The 18,375-nt window shown below is 45.2% G+C and overlaps 1 protein-coding gene across 1 annotated transcript in view; it reads right to left on the bottom strand.

The window, feature by feature from the left end:
• Positions 1 to 18,375, bottom strand: part of T265_00684 (hypothetical protein) — a gene marked incomplete at both ends in the record, with an annotated part of 40,357 nt that overhangs the window by 9,033 nt on the left and 12,949 nt on the right. The window contains 6 exons of the mRNA XM_009164533.1: positions 1,821 to 2,341; positions 6,192 to 6,439; positions 15,809 to 16,220; positions 16,314 to 16,510; positions 16,998 to 17,369; positions 17,554 to 17,634. Of these exons, the coding sequence (XP_009162797.1) occupies positions 1,821 to 2,341; positions 6,192 to 6,439; positions 15,809 to 16,220; positions 16,314 to 16,510; positions 16,998 to 17,369; positions 17,554 to 17,634 (1,831 nt within the window). The remainder of the gene's footprint in view (positions 1 to 1,820; positions 2,342 to 6,191; positions 6,440 to 15,808; positions 16,221 to 16,313; positions 16,511 to 16,997; positions 17,370 to 17,553; positions 17,635 to 18,375) is intronic.

Below are 18,375 nucleotides of genomic sequence, written 5' to 3'. Positions count from 1 at the left end.
CAGTTTACATTAGCCTCCCGTTTAAGGGAGATATACCGGCCGATCTACCGAACAGAAGACTTTCCACCAGTCTGAACAAAGTTTTCCCGGCCGCCACAGTCCGAACCTAGTTCAACAGGAACCGTTTGTACCCCTTTAATCTCAAGGATAGAGTGCTTGTCCACGCCCCAAATATGTTAGTTTACTCATTCTCTTGCTGCTATGCAGCGGAATACATCGGACGCACGACTAGGCAACTCGGCCAAAGAATGAAGGAACACAATCCAACCTGGTTAGCTTCTGGAACTAGGAGGACAATAACCAACTCTGTAGTAGAACATTTAGCTGACACGTGATACCCAGCCAAAGTTTCCGCGTTGCTTATAAGGCGCCGGCTAATGAACCCAGATCAGTACAGCAGCGCACAATTGCAGTGGCTGAAGCTATCGCCGACAGACATCGCGACCCGATCCTTTGTCGGCAAAAACGCTTTGTTCGTGTGTTGTACTTACGATGGTCCGACTCCCCTCCCCTCACACATGCACCTTGTGCTGAACGCACAACCACAACACCCCCGCGCTGACTAGCTTAAGTCATCCTATTGGTGACCTGAACTAATTGTTCTTTGATAGGTAGCCAATGTCGTCTCACTCGATTTCCTGTCCATTTACACCATACTCATTCAAATAGTTTAAATACTGCTCTCTTACCCTTTGCAATTTTAGTAACACTTCATCAGGTTTCGGGTTGGATTCATGTCCGAACGTCATTATTGTTGGTGACCAAATCGAACTATCACTAAGCCCAATCATATTCACTAAAACAGTGTATCAGAGAGCCGCCGCATAAGACGGCTTCGGAACCGCACTTACGAATCAGAGAAAGTGATTTCCAACAAGCCTTGGCCACAGAACGCATTTAGTCCTAACCAAAGTCCACTGAGTGGATCTACAGAGGCCGTTATGTATCCTACCAAAAACGGATCATAATTTCCATAGTATGCATTCGGTCAAATTCCATTCACATGATGTCGCAACCGTCAGAACATTCGTCGGGATCGATGGTGAAGCCAACGACCATGTTGCCGTTCATGCTAATGAGAATGAGCATGAAAAACAAGAAATAGAAAAAAACAGGAAATAGAAAGGAAACGATCATTGAATAACAGTCCGGTTCACGACAGATCCACAAGCCAAATTCCTTAATCGCTCACACCGCCAGCTGCCGGCTCGCTATACGACCAGCACAGTGAACTCCTCAGAAAAACAAGACAATTCCCAAGGGTGATATCAGGTTCATTAAAATCCGTATGATACAGTCTACGTAGAAATCAGGAGCACAGAGCCCTGAAACGATACGGAGAACTGTACTCAGACAGTGTAAAAAATCGTTCAGCTATTGCACCCTTTCGGTACCTAACTGCCATGCTGCCAGAAGAAAGCACGAGGCTTAGACAAGGGAATTCGAGAGGCAGAGGTAGGTTTCGAACCACGGACCTTTCGGTTGGTAAATTCACGCTATAACCACTAAGCAATCTCGCCCATATGGAACAATGATGTCAACGACAAAAGCAATCGAACCACGGCGGAGAGCAAAGAAGAGATGAGTGTAGTCTCATCCATTCAAATACAACGGTGATTGTGTGAGTAGTTTGATAATATCTGCGACCAGCTGCCTCCCACACAGTACACAGTGGCTGTGTGTAATTAATCCTATAAACGTATGGGAGGTTGCTCACTAAAACCAATCACTTAGAACCGACTAAGTAGCTCAAAAAAGTGACCCATGAGGGGAACTGTAAAACAGGTCGAATGGATCACTCGAATCCAACAGAAACTCACGTGATGGAGGCTCCTTCTAGTTTGGATTGTATGTCTCTCAGACGAAAAGCATTTGTCAACTTCAGCACCAATGGTGCAATCGACGATGCAGAAACCAGCTGCTTCACAGCCGGTGTGGGAAATGCCAGGGTCAATTCGCCTGAGACAGTTTGAACTGGAGGTGGTGTGATGGTTGAAAACGAACTACCACCTCCGTTGAGAAAGTGAGCGCGCCATGTTTCGGAGAATGCGGCGGCTACCGAGAGAGCCCCTGGAGGAGTCGGACTGGGTTGTAGGCTACTGACCGATGCGGTCGTTGAGTGAGGCACTGTGAACGCGTTCAAAGAAGGTATAGATAAGGCACTGCCAACGTTAGCCGGAAACTTGCTATGGCTTCGTTGGGGTGGTTCTGGAGGGGTTGGGGTAGTAGGCTCAGAAGTGAAGTTCTCAAAGTGATTGGTTTGTGTGGGCCAAGCTGTAGCGGAGGTACTCGTCAGTTGCGGGCTAACCAAAGATTCCGTTGCTTTGAAGTCAAATGCAGACTGGAAGGAAGAAAACATTATATTAGGGCGAACAAAACATGTGGGTCGGAATGAGGAAACCCGATGTCCACATTGTTAGTGAACGCGCATTCCATTAGAGTATGGTAGCGGGAAGCTTGTAGTATACAAGAGAAGATGAGGAAGATGTTCACGAAAGCCTTTATGAAAAGCTGGATCAACCGTTGAGGTAGACAATGAACCAAACGAAGACGTTTCGAAGCCAAAAAAATTTATTACCCGTTCCAACACGACGTACCCGAAAAAGAAATTGTGAAGTACAAGCCACTTGCTCAATTATACCTATTTAGGGGAGCTGAATTAAACAGAAAGATATCCAGAAACCTGGTCAAGGGAAAGCGGAGTAGAGAGCACATTTATTCAATCAGACGGGCAACAGAGGGAGGTACTGACATGAGAGGAAGGAAAATGCTTACATAGCCTCCCCAATATGGACGTTTGACCTGAACTTCTCTTTAGTAAGCCAGCTGATCACACGCCATCGTTCAAGGCAACCACGCTGTTCCAGAACGCCCTGCTGTACTGCAATGTGATACTGGTCATACTCATAAAGGCTTGCTTCTGTCACCTAGGCGACAAGAATGCCTAAGTTCCAGCGAGAAGAGTTTCAACCGGAAGACAAATGTGACAACGTAAGTTGACATGATTCGTTAATTGCTCACAAAGTAGCTAAAATCCAGGACCATTGAATAGTGAGAAGTCGGTTGTAGTGATAGTTTCGCTCGGGTTCAAAAAATTCTCAGGCTAACTAGTCTTGAGAACGCTGGCTACTTTTCGTACAATAAGTTTTAACACGCAACAATCAGATGCACTGTAGAGAGAATGCAACATCAGTGATGATATTGATGCTTAACTGCCATACGACCATGAAGTTTGGCTTATTATATTTTAAGCCTTAGAGTGAAAAGAAGAGAAAAAGAGTGGGTGAGAAAGGGGACCTAGTAAAAAGAGTGGGTGAGGAAGGGGGACCTAGTGCTGGCCTATGTTAAACATTCTGAGGTGCCTACACCTCCAACAGCTCAATCAGACAACCTGGAAAGAAACTGACAGCACGAACACCACTGACATTGATCAACCGCTATTCTTCGCAACGTTTACAGTCGAACACAGGCGGAGTCGGTCGGAACCCATCCTGAAAAGCGTACCTAAAACAAACACTTTCACGCCCTGCTGCCAAGTCATACTTTGTCCGCCTCACGGTTTGGGTCATTCTGAAGGGGGCGCTGAGAACAACACCCGTCTAGGTAGACAGTGTTTCGACATGCGTTGCACATGACCAAGTCACTGCAGTTGATGGAGCTGGATGTTTTCCGCGATGTTTCTGCTGCACATTCAAATACCGTTTTCTAATCACTTCTTTACTAACCAGATAAGGGGAGCGAGCTAGTCAGTGGAGAATAGTTTTGTCCCATTAACTGAGATAACGTCAAGCCAGAAAGGTAAAATGCGCTCAAAAATCAATGTGATTAGGTAGGTATAAGAAGGTTGAACCCAAACCGGCCCAGAGTTCCAGAGAAGCACTTGGGCAGATATATGTGGATCTACTAAAGAACTTGAGTTGTTGGTCCGGGTGACCGAGAGTGCAAGACAGTGGGCAACAATTTCGACGACGCGGGTACGTACCCTACATGCGCGCCACCAAAGTGGCTACAAACCTGACGGGCTTCGCAGGAGTTGTGTCAGAATTAAGGGCGAGAAAGATTCCAGTCTTTGCGTGTGTTGGAATACGAGCGGGACAACCGAGTACCGAAATTTGTATGGAGACAGTCCACTTTTTTTTTAGTGATTTCGTTAGCTGTTTTTCTTGCTAAACTTGATCCCGTTCGGAACGTACTCCTCGTACAATTCCCATTATATATGTGGTGCTTTTAAGGTTCAATCTGTTGGTTAATCGAAGCAAGTATTCTTCGACTGCTATTGCGACCCTAAAACCAAGCGACTATTGCTCATTGGTTGACTCATTGACTCACTGGTTGACTCTCAACTGAACTGGTTAAGCGATTAGATCATCAACACGTAGAGAACATTATTTGCAATAGAGCATCGAATGAAACTGTAGACAAGATATAACTCATAACCCTAAAGTCCAACGCGATTCAAGAATAGGAGTGACCGTCACCTTTTGGTCATGTGCAGCGAGATCAAGCACAACAGGGATTCCAAAATGGGTGAAAATAACCCCAAGTGTTGAACTCAGTTTTTCCACGATCTTCATTGAGTGAGAGCCTGCTTGATAATCGAGTCGAAAGTAAAGATATGGGTACATGTCAGAACATAAGCTGGCATGATATACCTACAGATAACTCCTATTGAAAGAACAGAGGGATATCACGCAGCCAGGAGAGACATTCGGTTGCAGAAGAATTCATTCTACATTTACCGAAATGAACCAGGAATGTGCGAACTTAGACGCACATGATCCACGGACATGTCCCAAAGAAACGTCATGTTGTTTCGTTGATTTTTTACAGCTCCAGGCTTCGGCAACTGCGTTTGTCAGCAGCTCTGCGTTGATTGATCGGTGTTATGTGAAGTTTTTCCAAGTGAATCAAACGACCTTCATTACAACATGACAGGATAGGAATACTTTACGCATAACATGATCACTCGAGAGTCTTAGATGTTTAGCTCGACTACCAATATCCGTAATGTTTATTAAAATAACAAAACTTTCCACTGTTGCGATGGGTCCCACATTATGTTCCCTGAGTTGTCTTATTAGAAAACCCATCGTTTTCTAATTTCTTAAAAAAAGGGGTGGACCTCTTGGGGCAGTAATATACCCAAAGATACCAAAACTTCGCGAGCCCATTTTGGGATAGCTATTTTGCCCGCAAGCACTATGGTGAAAATCGCGCGACGGGATGGAAGGAAAAAGCTCTGCTCAGAAGCGGGATGGGAGGCCATACAGTTCAGTCAAGTATAAGCCTAAAAGCAGAAAACCCAGAGAGTCCAAAACATCATTTCCCTCCTGAAAGGAGGGTTATTATATCACTCTACTGCCCAACAGAAGTGAGAGTTTTGTGACTAATACCCACAGGATTGTTTGGGTAAAAATTATGTTACATTCGATTACACAAAACAGTACTACGGAACAACAGTTCTCAAGAGTAAGTCAGTCGGTGAGCGGCGGCTTTCCCTGAAAAGAAAGAAAGTGCTCGAAAACGAACCTTTTCTAGTAAAGATGGGTGGTTCGTCAACCAAAACATTGAATAAACACGTTATTCGGAACACCACAATCAAAACACGTAAGCTTCTATGGAGACCCATCAGAAAGAAACTACGCGAATATATACAACCATAATAAGCAGATGAGTGTGATGCCCCCCCACACACACACTAGTGTCAGGGATTACGAGGTGGTTATCTAAAAATTAAACCAACAGCTTAACATGTTGTTCTTCCTAAGGAAGGGGAGTTTCTGCCATTAAACTGTCATATCCACGACGGATTAGGTGCGTCCGAACCCAACAACAGAGACTACTGTTTCCACTGGGACTCTAATTTTCGGAAATGCCTGAAGGGATGATGAGCCGTTCCTGAAAGCCTCATGTGAACCGACGAAAATAAACGTGGTATCTATAGAATTAGCAGCCAAGTACCTCTCGTGACAGGAGAAATTCATACGTCTGGATCTACAGTCAGGGAAAACGGTTACCACAGTTCAGAAAGAGGTAGTGGAGGTTGTCTGCATGTTGTACCAACCCAAACTGACGCATTCAACCGTTCACGGAACTCCAGGGTCAAAACGTGATAGAAAGACGAAACGTCTAACTATGCAGGGTATATATGGTTAGAAAGCAGGTTACATGAACAAAGAAGGAAAATTTACCCAGTCCGATCGATCGTCCTTTTGGGTCATAGTCAATTGATGAGCCACCGCGTCATCAGAACGCAACTGATGCGGCACAGCACTTGCACAACGCCTGACGTCTGATAAACTGTCGACAGTTGTGGACGAATTTTCCTCCCAAGGACGCGCAGCTGGTAAGACACTATTCGGTTTATCCGGAGAGACATCGAAAGTTCCCAAGTCGGAACTGGCGGAGATACCATTTCCGGCTGCGGAGACTCCCGTCTCTGTAACAAAGGTAGGGAATAAAAAAAAGCTGTGCAGCATGACATCCATACCACTATGCTTTTAACAAAATGCATGAGCTTGGATATCAGAAAGGACTTTACCTCCTCTAGATGAAGGACTATAGTGAAGTGCTCTGTATATCATGTGCTTTAAAGTGAGTGCAGGTGTAAAGGGATCGTCTGACGTGTACATCAATTTACTTTGTGCTGGCCAGATTAAGGACACAATCCGGCTAGGTTCTATAGATGGTTGAATAGAAATGAAAGACAGGCCGTGTAGCGCACAGATACATCATCTTGGGATGTGCTTTTCACCAACTGTGTGGAACATGCAATGCCTATGGTACCCCAATCATAGTCATATGTTTATCGACGATACTGCAGTGTAGTGAACGACTTGGAATACTTGATCCCATGGTGGGAGGTGAACCTTCGAAACATACGTATAGGGTAGCAAGTCAAGTGATTTGAACGTCAGCAAAAAAGGTCAGCGAAGGTACAAAAAGATCCTGTAACTGCGAAAATGAGGCATCAGAGTGGGCTGGACAAAATAAAGCACCCTTGTGTAAAATTGCCCTAGGGTAGTAGATACTCAGCAAACCGGAAAGCAGAAGGGTCGAATACTAGGCTACACCTCTGCAGAATCATACATAGATAGAACTTTCGGTTTTCAAACCACAGGGAACAGGACGCTGTGGAACATTGAGAATGGCATCGGTCGCGGACAGAGTTCAATCAAACTGAGCTGAAGCAGCAGGATACCAGGTGTTCTAATTTAGAGAAATGGTGCTTAAAGCGGATAATGAATATACGTCATAGGAACGAAAACAACACGATTAAGGATAAGCGACGTTGGATAACGCGTAGCAAGCACCAAGGATATGCTTGTCCTAGGCTCACAGGAATATGCGCTTGAGAAGCTGAGGTATGCTATATCAAACAACCAATGCAGAGCACAGGCGTCAAACTTCAGACGAATCTTCACGGCTCCCCACTGACATCAAAAGTGTGCACTCTTAACTTTGATGAGAAGAGAGCAACAAACGACGTAATAGTACATTGATCTCCTACAATAATCTCCTGTAAAATGGGAACATTCGTTGACATTTGATCCCCAAAATCTTGAGTAGGATCGACAGGCTCTCCAAAATTCAACAGAAGCCAACGATATTCGACAACTTCGAATTATCTACCAAACGATAAAATTTCAGTCGGAATAGGCAAGTACGACGAAAATGCCAGCTAGTGTACGCGTTGGACCATTGGATAAGTGTAGATTTGGAAACCAACAGTGTGGCCTTGAAGGCTTACTTTGCTATTGCATGTGATTCATAGGCATCAGGTAGCGAAATCGAGTATGGTCAACAAGCACGGACATTTTTTATGCCAACGGTCGGAGTAGGGCTAGATGGTAAGTAACGAAGGGTGGGTCTAAGTGGAACAACAAATAGATGATATGAAGTGAACTATCCCTGACAAAAAAGACTGTCGCCGAGCAACCTGTACACATACGCGTTAATTGTAACGATACCAAAGTTTAACAGTGGACAATCATTTACAGCCTTTTCGATACAGATAAACGCCTCCGAAGGAAAATTCTGCTATCCTTTTGGATAATGGAATTCATTCATCCGAGACCTGGAACCGACCAGTATCGAACCCGCCATTAGAATTTGTACTCAGAGAACCATAGCAAACTCCAGGATATAGACCATTGATGGGTGCTTAGCTTACGTATGAGTGAATTCAGCAGACTCGTCAAACATCGGTTGTCACTCAAAGAAGATGCCCACCATGGAAGGTCTTTAAACCACAGGACAGTGAACAAGTACCATTTGATCTCAAGTGCAATAAAACATAATACATTTCCCTCCAAGATAGAACTTTCCGAAGATAGACCGCCTCGCCAAAGAGTACACCACAATGTTTCCTGTCAGCCTAACCCGAATACGCGATCCCGCGAAAGACCGTGCACTTGCGGCAAACGTTTGTTTCTGAATATGCGACAGTGCTCAATCTGATTGCGTACTGCACCAAGAACTTCTTGCAACGCTAGGTAGATACTTCCGCCGAACCTGGATAGGGACACCCAATTAATGAGTAGGAAATTATGAGAACGAATGGAAAGAGCGACTTCATCGTACAAACACGTTTGTATCGACTAAGAGTGTAACTGCAGTTAGCATATAATCCCACTACCTTTTTACTAGGAAATTATGAGAACGAATGGAAAGAGCAACTTCATCGTATAAACACGTTTGTGTCGAATAAGAGTGTAACTGCAGTTAGCATATAATTCCACTACCTTTTTAAAAACACAAGAATGTGAGCCGGATGGTGCTTGGCTGCTACAAAAACTGGCCTAAACACTACCACAACCAGGAAAATCGGAGTCAGTCCAGAAAGCAAGTGTGCTCCGTGAAATATAGAAAGAAAGAAACAGGTCGTAAGAGCCTTCACTAGTTAAAGACTTCTTACTTGAAATCAACATAAAATAGGCGCGACGAAGAAAACGGTTGAATTCATACAGAAAAATTCGAAACGGGAAAAAAGATGGGCGATCGATCGATGTACACTGTGGCAAGGAGTTCACTGACAGAGGTGGGAAATTCCGTGTGAAGAATCACCGTTCTCGTTCTGGGACACGGATTGCACTACGCAGTAAGAAATGGTCCTATGATTTAGTGATCGGTCACGTGTTTTCAGGGTATTAGGGCGGTAAAGTTACGACAGAAATAGAGCATCGCTCTGCAATGCGATGGTAACGCAAGAATATACGGGGAGTGCAAGTGGTGTTATGCAGAAGAGAAATATATCAAGGTTTAAAACATGGTTTAAATTATGGGGAAGAAACAAATATGTCTGACATCAGGGGGAGTGCAGACTGGCAGAGTTGCGGATGCGATGTGATGCACACTTTGTTTTCGCCTCGAAATTCTGAGTACGCTGGATCCTTAGTTAAGAATAACCCTGCCGCTACGGTGCCAGTGGTGAGAATAATAGGACAGCCGAATCAATTTCACAGTGAAAAGGGTGGAAACTAACGGTGGTGAATACCATAAACAAGAGATTTAGTTGAGTCTCTCGTGAAAACCAAATTGATTTGCAAATGAGTGTATCTCTTGAAAACAGTCCAATTTGGGTTCAAGTAGAAGATAAGGTTGACGGAAACTCGGGGACTGCGCCCACCTGATGAGCCCCAAGAGGGGCGAAACCGGTCGTGGGCTGTCGAAGAGTTCTCAGCAACATTGTGAAGACGCGTATCTTCCTACGTTAGTTCAGTCAGTCATACTGCCAATCTGAAATTTCGGTCTAGAAAGCATGACGCACGACTGAGAATGTCATCAGAACACTGTGCGGCTTCTGAATGGAGACAAAGTGTTGGAGATAGGGAAAATACATGATCTTGTGTACCACATTGTTCAAAATGTCTCAGCCTTCATCGGATTTCCTAAAACGAGGGTCCCAGCTCATCACTGGGTTCGATTACCGGAAAACTGGACGTTTGTTCCAGACAAGTCTCCTACGGCATTTCTAATATCGGGGAACCGAGGGTGGGAACCAGAAGCTGGTAAAGCTGCTGCACGTTTCAACGAGTGGAGAGGTATACAGAATTTAGGTCCAAACGAAAAAGCATCTAAATGAGTCTTTCCAAGAGACAGACGAAAATTTATGTATATTACACTTAAGTTCACCTGGGAACGTACAACACCACATGGAAGAACGTCAACGTGCGGCAGCTTTACAGACTGCCGGTACAAAGCCACTCTTGATACAACTACCCTGCGACGGTGATCAACCGACAAACATTCTATCCAGAAGGTTGACTGGTCTCGTGACGCGGAGTTATGGCGCAGCAAGGTTCACATATTGTTTGTTAACCGATCTGCCTGTTTTCAAAGAGTTAGGAATAAACGTCTCACGCTAACCAACATCATGGTCATTTATTCCCGATCACGCTCCCGTGAAATGAATTACTCAAGCCAGACAAAAAGTTATTGACAAGAAAACATTCGAAGGCAGGGCATCATTGACTAGGAGTCTCGTCACACAAACTCGAGTACCATATTGGCCCTTTTGGTGGACACGCTGGTCATCAATTTGATCCCAAAGTCATGTATGGAGTGCCACCATACAAACCCAAAAGGTACCAACAACGATTGTGAGCGAGATGAAAAGGCATACGCCTGTTAAAACCTTTGGTATGCGTTCGAAAAAAACATGTGCGGTTTCGCTCTCAGCTTGGTCCCAAATAGCTCCTACACACCACTTTGATAACACAGTAAATGACGGACAAAGAAGGCTAATGAACCAGAAAGAAATGACTACGGAAAGCTAACAGCGTCTATCTTTTGTGATCCCATGTAAGTAGCTTTAGTGTCCTCTTATATTTTGGTTGGCTGCATTCAAAAAACGTTACATTCCAGTAGGCTAGCAGCCTTTTTCTATTTAAGAATCAGTTAATGAGCTTGACGAAAGGGTTTACTCACAAAATCCTGTGTTCAAGAGACGTGCTGGACCCTCGATAGAGTCAGATGCAGTTAATAAGTTCCGAGGAGGTAGCAACCGATATTGCGAGGTTACCGCAACGGATATTAATAATTATGAGATCCGAATCCACGATCCAGCAAATTTACTAAGTTTAGGGTTTTTCCGAAGAGAAATTCATGGAATAAGCTGTCGCTGTGAGCCAAGGCGTTGGTATGTTCAATTCCAATACGCCTATACAGAATGAGGAGCTTCACATTCAATGCTCAGCAGAGGAGGCCTCGAAATGGTTATAAATTGCGTGTAAATGTTATGAGTTCTTCAGAATTGGATCACCGTCAAAAAAGAAGGGGGTAAGCAAAGTGGATACGTGGTGGTAATGAAACAAATATGCTAATCAAATAGCTTATACCTCAACTTACAACAGATGTCAGCAAGCAAGATCATCTCACCAATGTGCGTAAAAGCAAAGCTATGCAGCCGGGTATAGGTGAGGCTATAACTCGGAGAATTACGATGATTAACGAAAGAAGTTAAGCTACACTCGAGCAACACACACAAACGGAAAACGGACAAGGAGGTACTACGATTTCCATAGGATCAAAACTGATGAGACTACCGCTTGGGACTCGTTGATTTTGTTCCAAGACCTCAGTGATCTCTTCGCTAATCCACTCTATCCACTGAAATGACTACTGTGTGAACGTCTCGACCACTGATAAGGACCTTAATCAGGGGATATGAACACACTATTAACGTGGCTAGCCAAAGACTGGTCAACATACAGTCGTATGTATTGTGACTGATATGAAAGCCATGTGTGGCTTGCGAATATTTCACACCTTACATCAGGACAGAGTTGTTGTGTCACGGAAGACACCTAACAGAACGACTATTTTTCTTGTCTTGGAACTTTGAAACCACAGCTCATCAACCAATCGGATCATCAGTTAAAATGCAACCATATTTATCCACTGGTTAAAAACTGATTGAACAGGCGAATAGGATATTTAATAATACAGCTATGTTGGAATTCGAGATTATTCATCTAAAACAAACATTGACAAACACCGGGTAATCAACGGGGAACAGTCACCCAACCCAAATACAGCAACCGGATCAAGGGTTGAAAAAGGCGGATTCCGTAGGGACAGCACATATGTGAAACAGTCCGACAGGTATTCACCGATTTCAACATCCGCACCACTTTCCAAATGGACAACACTTGCAGAGACAACTGATTCGCACAAAAAACGCGGTTAGTCCAGACGACCTTACCAACCAATCGGTCTACAAAACTGCTTGTGTCGATTGGGACTATGTTTAACTTCAGCAAATCAGCGAACTCAAACCACCCGCTCCAAAAACACAAGCGATTTACGCAGATTGGGGCGTGACTCAGTAATCGCACTCCACGCGTTAGTTGAGGACCATCGGGCTCACTTTGGTAAAGTGCACATGTTGTAGCAATAGATGGGCTGTGCTGAATATGTGGCTCTTTACATGACGCCTTCGTGCATTACCAGGCCCCATGGTGAATCGTTATTCGTCAATTGGTTCGGAGACAACTCAAGAACGGGTCGGATATGACAAGACACACCAGTCCCAAGGTTAGGTGTGCAAAATGCAACCGTGTATTGCGCGCACACACACACAAGCAGACAAGAGGACTGACGTAACTCACACCATTCACAACACCCTTGTCAGGCAGTATGTTGGCGGGCCTTTGGCTAGCCACATTGAAAGTTTTACCTTCACTCATTTGTTTCACGATAAATGCCACCCTCGGCGATCATAGTTAATATGATCGGTGTGCATTCACCAGTCCCTTCACCACCTACGAAGAACCTACAGCGCCTAAACTCTTTCAACTCCTTTGATTCAAAACATCCACGTGGTAGGAACTAATCAAACGCTGTCGTGGTTTTTGCGTTTGAGTGGTCAGCTATAAACCCTGGCCAATAGAGTGAGGGTGAAAGTGAAACGACTGATCTACAATCAGTTGAAGATGTAGGCCACTAATATCGGAGATCAATCACCGCATGTACGTATTCAACCACTGAAGCCCGTTTCTATCCACGACACGCACAATAAAGTGTCTATGAGTCGGCAGAAATTGCAAGTCCTGAGGCCAACTGGAGGTCAACTTGTAATCCTATAGCTATCTAGGAAGAACTACGGCGAACGGGTAGCCCAAAGCCACTAACACATCGGCTGATGGCAGAAAACAAACCTCTGATGCCTCTGATCATCATCATCATCATCATCGACAGCATGACATCAGTGTTCAACGCCGATGATTCACTGCCGTACAACCATGACTTATTCGAAAGCTTTATTGTAAAGAAAAGAATAAAGGTGGATGGGGGAGGGACTTGGTGCTAGCTTAACGCAATCATTCCGAGGTGCCTACACCTCCAGACATTCACTCAGGCAATCTGACCTCAATCTCAACCTCTGATGGTTTCCCATAGACAATGTGTTGGGCCCCTACTGGTGAGGCAGCGAATTCGGCTTCATTGAAAACCAAGTATGTGAAGCGTTCAAGGTTCAAACCCTGTTGACTGGACGCCAGCTAGTGAATGGAGATAAACCGTCGACACTGAAAGCAAATAACTGAAGAATCTAAGGAGAGGTTTGTTGAAGGGAAACGAATGCTTGGAGTGATATCACATATGGGTCGAGTAGATACCCACATTTGTTGGAATGCACGTTCTGTAAATGAATGTAAACCCAACTCTTGACGGATTCCCCTTGGTTCGTATTTCTCGCCGATTATAAACCCATGCGGAATTACGCGGTGAGAAAAACAGCATTTACCCACAATACGAATGCAGTTCTATATCGCATCCTAAAACGACAGAGCAAGATATAACTGCTGGTCCAACATACATAATTAGTCTCCAGAATAGAACACACAAAAAGCAAGCTGGTATAAGCAATCAGATAAGTGTCCCCCACATGATCACATGATTCAGTGTGACGTAGTACAAACAGTGAGGCAAGTACACAATGGTTGAAAGCGGAAGTAAAGTAGACCAAGCACGTGTTAAAATATAGTACAGAAAATGTGCAGTTCACATAGGACAACACGTATAGCGGACCTACTCATGGAAGCTATTAAGGGCATGAAAATTGACAAGAATGTGACTAGGTAAGCCATCTACAGCCACCAAAGATGGTATTAGGCTTTCGCTTACTCTGTACACGATTGATGATACGACTTGCGGCTCCTGGAGGTGGTATGTGGAAAAAATCCAAATAAAACAGTTGGTATGCCATTTCCATGAGTGAGCAGACAGCCATATGTAGTACTGACTAAGGTGATGTTAAGTGATTTCGGTCCAGATCGAGTGATGGACAAGAATTGGGTAGAAGGTTCACAACGAAACAATGCTTAAGCTCCGATTCTCTAAGACGAGGGTGCGACTGAGGGTTTTAAGGATCGGATGTTGAAGCATTCGCATGCAATAGTCGCATAATCGGCCAATACAATTCGATCGGCTTCTGTTGCTGAAACAACTGTACAAGCGTAATCAATAAGGTAATCAGTAGGTTTCACGTGACTGATACGAACAGTTCAATGACACTGACTGCCTTCGAGTGGTTTCAGAGAAAGACACTGAAGTCCTGTGCACCGGACTGGTGAAGATTTGGACGTACTAGGATGATGTCCATACTGAATAGTCCGGAAATTCAGCATTTGCGCACATACGTGACGAATACAGTGAAACGCGGTTAACCTATTATGGCTCGTCAGTCCATGTAATCAGGGTCATCAAGAGGGGGCAATTTTATGCTGCTTAGAGAAGCTTAAACTATAGCCACAAAAATACGACAGATTATTTCGGTGTATTCTAATCCCACTAAGAAAAACAAAGAGAATTACGAAGAACCTAATTGGTATCGAGCTGTGCATTGGCATATCCAATGTTCCAGCTTTATTAGACTAATTTCCCACTAGCCATCCTAATCTCCATTATCGACCAAGTCAAGTCCGGCGCGGTTCGGTCAATAGCAGTTGACGGGTAGGATAGAATAGTGTATCAGCGTTGTTCATGACACTAGTCTTTGCCGAGAGATGGGCAACAATGCCCATCGCGGTGTATCCTTTTGCGCTCTGTCCCTCGAAAGGTGATTGTGGTTTGAGGAGTTCCATATCACCAACTTCACAAGATTCCCCTGGTAAGGGAAGTACCGTATTGGGTTGCAGTTGTGGTTGGTGGCCTGTCACACAACAGCCACATGAGGCTACTAGACCGCATAGTTGCTCAGATGATAAGAAAACACCACGTAATATCTCCCACCAACCATGTATAAATAACAAGCATTCGCCAAGAATAAAAAATCCACATAGGCACATAAAGACAAGACAACCGCACATCCAATCAACAACCTCAAGTGTGGCAGTTGATTGTTGGCAGAAAGAAAATAAACACTAAGTGTCTCATCAACATAGCTGACGAGAAACTGAGAAAAAAACTAGGCTCACGGAGGAATAAGAACATGGTCCTTGGCTTGTTCGCTGAGCTGGGCAATTTGGTTGCAAACGTTTCATCACCAATCAAGGTGACATCATCAGTGCGTAGTTGTGTGTGGCAGTGGGCTAGTGGTTGTGCTCAACCACAACCACTAACCCACCGCCACGCAGTGATGATGTCACCTCGATTGGTGATGAAACGTTTGCAATCAAATTGCCCAGCACAGCGAACAAGCCAACGACCATCTACGCTACCTGAACTACCGACATTCTCCTCTATAGAGAATAAGAACATGCTTAAAGATTCGCACATCAGAATACTATCACCATTAACTCAGGGATTCGATCAAGGGGCACTGAGTAGGTGAATTAAACTTAAGGTGTACACATAAATCATGTACCTTTACTCCATGTCTGACAACCCGGCCACCTGGGTCTAGTGACTGTTGGCCTGGAAGAATCCGTTTCCCGCCAGGGAAGAGAGCATGCATCATCCACTGTCTGAGATCGATTGAAAGTGGCTGATGACCCGGACGACAATACGCCCGGTGGGGGAGGAAGAGCTGGGGCAGTAGGCAGTTGTTGAATAAGACTGGCACTGAGCACAGGTTTGGCAGGTAGCTGAGGACAACTAAAAATTTCGCGCTGGCCTGATCGGCCGCTGCGACGATCATGAAGTACGGGGGCGTGGGGGCGATTAGACAAAGGGGGATTCAGTCCACCTGGGAGCTTCTGAATCACAGGTACTGCCACGGAGTCGGAAGGTAGGGTAGTTACACCGGGAGCAAACTCGCCCACGGGACGGATGTTGACCTAGGACAACAACAAAAATAAAACAAAGGTTGCAGACTCTGTGTGGTGAGGATGCAAAAGAACAGCTGTGTACTAAAGAGTGTACCAACTCACCTTTAATCCTTTAAAGCTGCGTCCCACAACATCTACCTCAGAATCAGATCCGGAGTCGGAATTAGTCAGTTCGGCTTGGTCATCGCCAAGCCCCTCAGACCACGGATCAGAGGGGCGAATGGAATAGCCCTCTTCGTCCTTCGGGAGCTCGAGAGGTGTAGTGGTTATTTGCCAATCATCACTACCGGAAGGAACTTCTGTTTGAGGAATGGTAAGAACAACAACGACAACACTGTGATGAGGCGCTATTTGACGCGCTTAATGAACGATAAACTGATTCCAAGAGTTTCAGACAAGTGATCTGAAAGAAGAATTCAGTGTACTTATAGTTTGCTCTCTAAGTGGAGGTTGAGAAAAAGATCGACGAATCGATGCCAGAGTGCGACTAGAATATTGAAAAAATAGGTGTCAAGAAAGCCCAGCCGGATGTGTCATTATAAAAGTTAGATACGCGTGCACCCTACAAAAAGTAACCTCTTGAAAGCAGTGTAACCAGAAAATGGTCAGGAAGCTCGTAAACGCTGGAAAAAGGGGAAAATAGGTGTAGACTAAGTTTGCAGCACCAGTGATGAGCCGTTGTACCAAGATTAAGTGACTGTATAGCGTTGACAAAACAGCTCACAAGCTCCGGTAAGTAGGTGTGTGGCACTTGAGACACATTTGGAAAGACAGTAAACAACCAACCTGATTTAATTTCTGACTTGCTTCCGAGCTTTTCTTTCCCGTTCGAATTAGGCGTCCCCAGCCGACGCAGTCCTCGTTTAGCAACGATATTAAACGCACTGAGGCTACCACTGGACTGGATCGGCGAGGCGGTTGAATCAGTTGGAGTGCCCAAGGTGGTACTAGATCCAACAGCATTTCCAGCAGATATGGAATCTTGAGTTAACGAGTTTCGACGCCGCCGGAAAAAGCCTTCTCGACGCTTCGATGGAGCAGAAATACACGCACCACTGGGTGTAACACTTGCTGGCATGTTTGCCACAGGCGGCTCTTCTCCGTTCAGGTCTGTCAGACTGGCGTGACTCGACCCATCATTGACTTTACTTTCAGTGCCTACTAACGACAAATAGGTGAGCGGCAGGTTAGATGGCAAAGATTGGGAGCGACCCTGTATTTATGGAGAAACGCAGTGAGTATGTGAAAAGCAACAAACAATGCAGTTAAAAGGAGCGGTAAGAAAGCAAATGCTACCTAATGAACCTGTGAACAGTCAAGGTTGAGGACGAATTCAACATACATAGGTTAAGAGGAAGAGAAGCTGATGCGGGAGGCGAAGCAACCAAGGCTGATGAGCAAGGATCATCATCATCATTGTCAGCTGTAATAACCGCGTACTCGTCGTACACTGGTTGTAGCTGCCGAAGTTTCGTTCACCGATGATTGGGGGGAGGGGGTAGGTAGCTGCGCATTGCAGGCGCGAGATGGTAAGTTGGTGCATAAATCCAGCACTGTCAGTGGGCTGTCAACTGCGGGGTGGGTGGAAAAGGAGCTATGCATTGAAGGCAATAGCTTGGATGCACGAGCGCCATTGAGGGCGCGACTGGGCCATGTCTGACAATGTCTCCAGCCATTGATGTGGCCCGTCTCGGGGTTCCCATCCAGGAAGACGGCAGTGACCAGCGCAGCTGAGTTTGCTGGTACTGGCTTTCACACTTCGCTGCCAAGTCATTGTTTGACCGCCTCTGGTTCTCTTCCACCCTTCACGTGGTTGGGCGAAAAGAGCCCTTCGAGGAAGTCGGTCGACTGGCATACGCAGCAAGTGGCCAAGCCAGCGCAACCTGTGCAGTGTGATTAGTTCATCTATCGAGGGTGAGTTATTTCTCCCGAATACCATTCGACGTACTTCAGAATTGCTGATCCGGTGTTCCCACTAGATTCGGACAACGCTCCGAAGACATCGATGGTCAAACACTGAAAGTCTTTTGACGTCCTCGGCGCGCAGCGGCCAGGTTTCTGATCCATATGGAGCGCACCGCAGCATTGTAAACTCGACCCTTGACAGAGAAGCTGATGTCACGCCTACGCCACAGGTGACGTAGGTTCGCAAAAGCTGCTCTGG

Source organism: Opisthorchis viverrini (assembly GCF_000715545.1).
Source record: "Opisthorchis viverrini unplaced genomic scaffold opera_v5_7, whole genome shotgun sequence".
NCBI classification, from domain to species: Eukaryota; Metazoa; Platyhelminthes; class Trematoda; order Opisthorchiida; family Opisthorchiidae; genus Opisthorchis; species Opisthorchis viverrini.
Note: the sequence above shows the minus strand (reverse complement) of the source record. Positions and strands in the feature narration are given on the sequence as shown.